The following is a 7068-nucleotide window of genomic DNA, read 5'->3' on the forward strand; positions in this document are numbered from 1 at the left end:
ACTCATTTAGACCAAAATAATCATTTGGTTTTAGCCAGGTTTCAGTCAAGCAGAGTACATCAAAACTATTTTCTGTGATCATTTCATTTACAATAACTGCTTTGGGTGTGAGTGATCTAATATTTATGAGCCCAAACTTTAAAAATTGTTTTTGTTCATTTACTTTACATTTTTCTGGTTTAATTACGATAAGATTTGTGTGTTTGTGATACACACGTCTGTCTCATGGCCATGGCTTTAGAGCGGAGCTCAACTCATGTGGTTTCAGTGTGTACAGCTCTCAGAAGCTTGGTGTGTGTGTGGTCACATGACGGTGGTGTGTGTTTACGGTAAACAGGGGAAAACTGAAAGCTGAATTGTGTTTCCCCTCTGCAAACTCCCACAGATGTGAACCACGGCCTTGACATGCATCACTGCCAGCTCGCTGGACACGCTTCACACAGAAATCACCATAAAACATCTGTGTACAGCATTCAGCCGAAGAGTGACCCTAAAGCATCTTCAGTCCGAGACTATAAATAACACAAAACTAATCATTTAAATACATGAAGTCAATGAAGAACATGGTTTTATGTTAGGCTTCTCACACTGATGGCCACAATTCACCAGAAATCAGGGCATTTTTGCTTCCCTCCAAAGAACTATACTATGATCAGTTCTTAAAAGAACATTTTTAAAAAATACCTTTTTTTCACAATATTTTGTTATCATGAAAATTAACTAATGATATTTTATATATATAGTTAGTTTTTTCTATCAGCCTCATAATCAAACTTCATAATATTGGGACTGTATGTGAAATGCATGTACAGGCTACACTGCATCTCAGTTATCTTCAAAAATATTTAATATCAAATAAAAAAGAACATAATTTAATATAAATCAGGCTTTACAGAAGCATTTAAAACAGCATGTCTAATATTTACAATGTATAAAGAAAACTGTACAAACAAATATGCTTAAATATGCTTTTGTGTGAAGAGATGCTCATGGTTTCACATTCAATAAGAGCACAAGAGTGGAGTATTTACAGTGATGTTCCTCATATTGCTTTTATCTGTGAAGGGTTTGTGTATCATGCAGTATCAGAAATGATTGATATATAGTATATTGTCATATATAAGGTCTGTCTGTAGTTCAGTGCAGCAGACTGCATGTCTGTTTGAAGTCTTTGCATGCAGTCAGATCTGATTCTGATACTGGCTGATGAACTGATATCTGAGTCTTTGTCGTTCTGAGTATTTGTGCAAATGTAACCGTTACTGACGCATGTAAAGGATCGAATGTTGAAATGCTGAAAAACACCTCCTCTTTCTGCTCAAAACAGCTAAATTTCAGGTATAGCAAAGTGACTGTCGTGTAAGTTGAATCAGTTTCTCTTTGAGGCTGTGTGAGGGTTTGTGACTGGGACGAGCCTTTAATTAGGTTCAGTCCAGAGCCTGAAATGTGCTCGGGGTTTCAGTGTCCCCCTGTTGAGCGCTTACGCGATGACGGACAGCTTGAGTTTGGGGTAGATGGATTTGACAGGTAAGGTGATGCCGTTCCCGGATGAGATGGTCGTCTCCAGTCCCTGGCGGGTCACGTCTGTCTTGGTGAAGCTGATGCGGATGCCGATGTTCCTCACGTGGCCGTCTTTGGTCATCAAGCATCTGCGGCAGAGCAGCTTCAGAATAGCCCTCCGTATGTCTCTGCTCGTCAGCGTGTAAATGATGGGGTTAATGAGAGAATTAAACATGGCCATGCCGAGGAAGTAATCAGCCTTGAAGAGAACAGGACACTCCTTCACGGGACACATGAAGTCCATCAGCAGGAGCACGAACAGCGGCATCCAGCACAGGATGAACACTCCCACCACGATGGTGACGGTCTTCAGCAGCGCCATGTACTTCAGCGAGCGATGGCCGTAGGGTTTGCGCTGAACGCAGGTCGGGTTCTGCGTGTTGGACTTGACGAAGTGAAAGATGCGTCCGTACAGAAGGACGATGGCCAGCAGGATGGACAGGAACACAAACACGCAGAAGAAGATGTAGCTCTTGGCGTAGAGCGGCAGGACGGTGGAGCACCACTCTAGATTATGCAGACAGTTCCAGCCCATAATAGGCAGAGCACCTAGCAACAGCGACAGAGCCCAGCTGGCGGCGATCAGAGCGAACATGCGGTTGCGTTTGGCGCGTGGGTAGGGCTTGGTGTTGCGCATGGTGAAGTAGCGCTCGATGGCGATGGCCAGCAGACTGACGATGGACGCCGAGAGCGTGATGAAGACACCACCCTCCCTCACAAACCACTGCAGCGGCGTCAGGTTCGGCGTGTTCGGACCCGACAGCATGATGTTCAGCATGTAGGCGAATCCGGCCAGCAGGTCCGACAGCGTCAGGTTCCCCAGCAGGTAGTACATGGGCATGTGGAACTTCTTGTTCTTCCGGATGGCCATGAGGACGATCAAGTTCTGCACGATGATGAGGAAGCAGATGAACAGACCGGCGATGGATTCTGGTTTCAGTCTATCTCCGCCATACCGTTTGCCGGTGTAGTTATAATGCCAACAGAGGACTTCTTTGCAGTGATAGCACTTGTAGATGCTCGTGAAAGCACACATGGACATGTTGATGCTCTTTGCGCAGGAGGTCATCTCCATAGTTCACCAGCAAACGTCTTCTTCCTCGAAGTCTTCCTCAGTGATGAGACGCTGTCGAGTTCAGCTCATCGTACCAGAAATCGTGGGTGTCAAAAAACTGAACAAGAGTTGTTTTTTAGAGGCTGATTGTTGAGTGTGCTTGGTTTGGGTCCATCACTTCAGTCCTGGAAACACAAGAGCATGACCAGGTCATCAAACCAACCAAACCCTTTCACTTTCTGCTGCTGCGGCACGTGTGGACATCTGGAGTTTCACTCGGACTAACACTCAGTCTGTTTTCACTCCACATATTTTAAAGGGATAGTTTACCCCAAAATGAATATTTGCTGGTAGTTTACTAACTCTTAGGCCATGACTTTCCTTCTTCATTAGAGCAGTAAAGATTTTAGCTGAAACTGTGGTTCTTGATGATTCATAACATGCAAGTCAGTGGCTACCAACACTCAAAAACAAAAAGCATATCAAGCAACACAAAATGAATCCCTGAGGTCTTATGAAGTGAAACGATCAGTCTGTGCAAGAAACCGAACATATAGTTTACAGCTAATAATGTTGTAAATAATGTTCAGTATATCGCCAGCAGCCACAGGTTTTCATTTTGTGTTGCTCGATATGCTTTTTGTTTTATGAATCACCAAGGGCCACGATTTCAGCTAAAAATCTTCGTTACTGTTTTACTGAAGTAAAAAGCTCGTCTGCATCTTAGATGACCTGAAGGTGAGGACATCACCAGCTCAATGTCTGAGTAACATCACACTCGGTCAGCCGCTACTGGTGAAGGTGATCATGCTTAGTGAAATCATTAAGGTCCATCTGATTCATTTCATGAGCAGAAATCTTTAGTCTTTTACAGTTTTAGACACACATTAACATGTTACTTTAGAAGACTGTATGTCAGGATTGATGAAGCAGGAAAACAACGCTAAAGCAGCTCGACTGAACATAAGTTCTGCCATGAAATGAAAGAGCTCTTGCAAATTCTGTAGAATTACATTTGTACAATGATACACAAAAGATGCATTAAATCAGAGACAATCAGTTCATTGAAATCTCAACAGTTAACGTTAGTTCATGCATTAACTTAACACTAACACTAACTAATAATGATCAATACACATATCACAGTACGTATTCATCTTTGTTAATGTTAGTCAATAAAATACAAATGCTGATTGTTAGTTAATTTTAGTTAAATTCCATTAAAATTATTTTAACAGATATAACTTTTGATTAAATGTTGAAATTAGCCTGAACTAAGATTAATAAATGCTTTAGAAGTGTTTCATTGTTAGTCCATGTTAACTAATAACTAAAGTTAAACGGAGCCTTATTGACCTTTGATTCGTTCACAAATTCACAAAGTTAAGAAAGTTCATAAACAGACTCTAAAATCAGACAAATACTACTGATTTGTATTTATATGATTGTTTTTCTTCTGTATTTTCTGTGCATATAAAGAGTTGTGCTGTGTTCTGTCAGTGTCCTGCAGCACAGAAGCAGTCATCAGGAGCACAGATGTATATTTGGAGCGATAGCCTAAAATACATTGAATGGGTCACAATTATACATTTCTCTTTTATGCCAAAAATTTTGTAAAAATATTATGTAAAGATCATGTTCCATGGAGATATTATGTAAATTCCTACCGTAAATATATCAAAACTTAATTTTTGATTAGTAATATGCATTGCTAAGAATTTCAAATAGTTGTATCTCAGACAAATATTCCTCCTAACAAACCACACATCAATGGAGAGATGATTTATTCATCTTTCAGTCGATGTATTAAGACTCGAGTCCAGGGTCACACATGGGTCTTTGGTTCTTAGTTAAACCGTGAGCAGAGACACATGCTGGAATTACAGTTAGATATGCAGCAGTGATATTCTGTCGTCTCTGTCTAATAAAACAGTCAAATGAAACCTTCAACACAAACGTGAATGAGTAATTACAAAAGCTAACACACACAGACTGAGTCTGAGATCCTGTGACCCTGTGAATAATTAAACATGAGTAATTATGTTTCAGAAGAGTTAGAAATCTCTTACCTTTTCTAGTTTTGTGTGTCAGTGCAGCTTTCACTGTGGCATGAACACTTCACTGAAAGAAACAAACACGACTCAACATGAAACTCCGGGCGAGCTGCATGTGAACGGAGGCGTGCAATTCTCCCTCTCTCTCTCCCTCTCACTCACTCTCTCGCTCTCTCTCTCTCTCTCTCTCTCCCTCTCTCTCTCTCTCTCTCTCTCTCTCTCTCCCTCTCTCTCTCTCTCTCTCTCTCTCCCTCGCTCGCTCACTCTCTCTCCTCCTCTAAGCCGGCAGTGGTTGAGGTTTTAACACTTGTATGTTTGTTGGTTTCAGCGGCTCATAATATGATTCTGATATGGATCTATCTGTAGGAGTCACAGTAATGTCCACTGATGAACACATTAATGAGCTCAAATGGCTCATTAGATGATCTGTGGACATGCAGCGGTGTGATTTGAGCTTCTCCGAGGTCTCGGACTGAGCTGAATCAGATGAAATGAGCGTGGATCTGTGGTTGGATCAGACTCGAGCTCAGACTTGTCTTTTCATGTTGAGCCTCAGGTGTCTGTTACTGTCAGTGCCCACCGACCTGCCCGACCGCATCTCTGATTTCCTGTTCACACACCTGCGCTCTTCTCTCTGGCTTTGAAATGTGTGACTGTGCTGCGGGAACCTTCCGTGACGTGAGGAACGCTGGAGTTTAACAAACACTGAGCATCAGTTACGCTGACAGACGTTACAGCTCAAACAGACGACCCAAAACATGAGATCCGGCTGAACGCTGAGCTGATCCTGCAGGAAAACTGGTTCAACATTTGTTTATGTAGCTCAGTTTTTAGCATGAATATTCAATTTGAAGGAGTTTTGTCTGCCACTCGTCTGTCTCACTGACAGTTAGATGCTGTTTTACCGTCTGATAAAGAGGTCAGAGGTCAGACGGGTCATCCAGTTTGACCTTCGGGGTCACATTTATCCTTCGCTGTCTCTCTGACATGAGAATGGAAACGGGCTGTGATGGCCTTCTCTGCATTATTGTTTCCATGAAGGAACATTATCCAAATCAAAACGTCACCTTTGTGATTGTTACACCTACAGATTGTTTCAAAGCAACTTTACAGGGATAAACAGGAAAATGTATTTAATTCATTTTAATAGTATCTTTTTTCTATACACATTATTCTTATCAGTAGTCAAAAAAAATTAATGAGAGAACAACAGCCTAAATGTTAAAAGAATGTAGATTTTAGAAAGTGTTTGTGAATGAATGAAAGTGTTAGCCAGAACCAGTGGTTCCCAAACAATCTCTCTTCAGGTCAGGTGTTGGACTCTCTACTAATGATCTGATGATCTGAATCAGGTGTGTTTGATTCAGGAGACGTGGAAATCATGGCTGATGTATGCAGCTGTAACTTTCTGACAGTATAATATAATATTTTTTGTGGTTAGTGCTTGGCCTTCACATCTCGATGAAGAACGAGTGCATGATGATGTTATTTTGTCTGTAAGGGATTCTCTTCAATCTGTCCATATCTTACTAAGATGTGATTTTATAGAGTTTATACTTTATGTGCAGAAATGGGCCGAGGCAGCAGATTGTGATCCCTTGTTTTCAGACTGTGATCTAACATTGTTTGCCACTCAATCTCTATTGCACATGTGTTCTGTGTTGCTCCAAACAGTTTTTTCTGGTTGTGTGTACTGAAAGTGCTGTATCTCTGAACGAACACGCCATGAGTTTTGCAGTATTATTGCTAACGATCAGTTGATAACATTGCATTATGAATATGCTGAGATGAGTTGATGAGATGGTAGAAGAGGCCGTGGCTCGCTGCGGTCGCAGCGCTTCATTAATATTGCGGCGAGAACAATGAGCTCGTTTTCCTGTCTTTCTGCAGTTGTTAGCACTTGTTGTATGTCAGGCGTCATGTTTCAGAATCAGTTTCACACATTCAGAAGCTATTAAATATCTACTAGTCAGCTAAACGTGAACATGTGACGAAAAAAACAAAGGAAACATCTCTCTCTTTTACTCATGGAAGCAGTCTGTTGTTCAGACTCAACATGATGTGTGCGCTTGTCTTTCTGAGTGAAATATGATATTAAAGAAGAATAAAGCACACGGCTGACAGATGCACGGGTCGGGTCACAACGTTTCGTCATACATTTGGAGCATCTTGTGGTTACTGATGTGCTGCGTTGTAAAAACATCAGCGTACAGTGAAGTGTGGAGATCTCCCTTCAGCGATCGGCCTGCTCCTCACCGGACAGCACACGTTCATTATGGTCTGAGATTTACTGTGACTGAATGAATGAGAGAAAACTTTTGGTCTGAACAGTTCTTGATTCCTCGTTCGAAGCCATTATAAATTACAAACTCATTTAATCTGTATTACTATTAATTGTGG

The 7068-nt window shown here is 41.5% G+C and overlaps 1 protein-coding gene across 1 annotated transcript; it reads right to left on the minus strand.

Moving 5' to 3' along the window:
• Positions 1-1389: 1389 nt before the first annotated feature.
• Positions 1390-2794, minus strand: LOC132151414 (sphingosine 1-phosphate receptor 2-like). The gene has a single exon (XM_059559523.1). It carries the CDS (start codon positions 2633-2635, stop codon positions 1481-1483), a length of 1155 nt encoding a protein of 384 aa, XP_059415506.1. The 5' UTR covers positions 2636-2794; the 3' UTR covers positions 1390-1480.
• Between the last annotated feature and the right edge of the window lie 4274 nt (positions 2795-7068).

The sequence above is a fragment of the Carassius carassius genome, chromosome 10 (assembly GCF_963082965.1).
Source record: "Carassius carassius chromosome 10, fCarCar2.1, whole genome shotgun sequence".
NCBI lineage: Eukaryota > Metazoa > Chordata > Actinopteri > Cypriniformes > Cyprinidae > Carassius > Carassius carassius.

Coding starts and splice junctions, on each gene's coding strand:
- LOC132151414 (XM_059559523.1), bottom strand. CDS start 2,635: ATGGAGATGACCTCCTGCGCAAAGAGCATCAACATGTCCATGTGTGCT.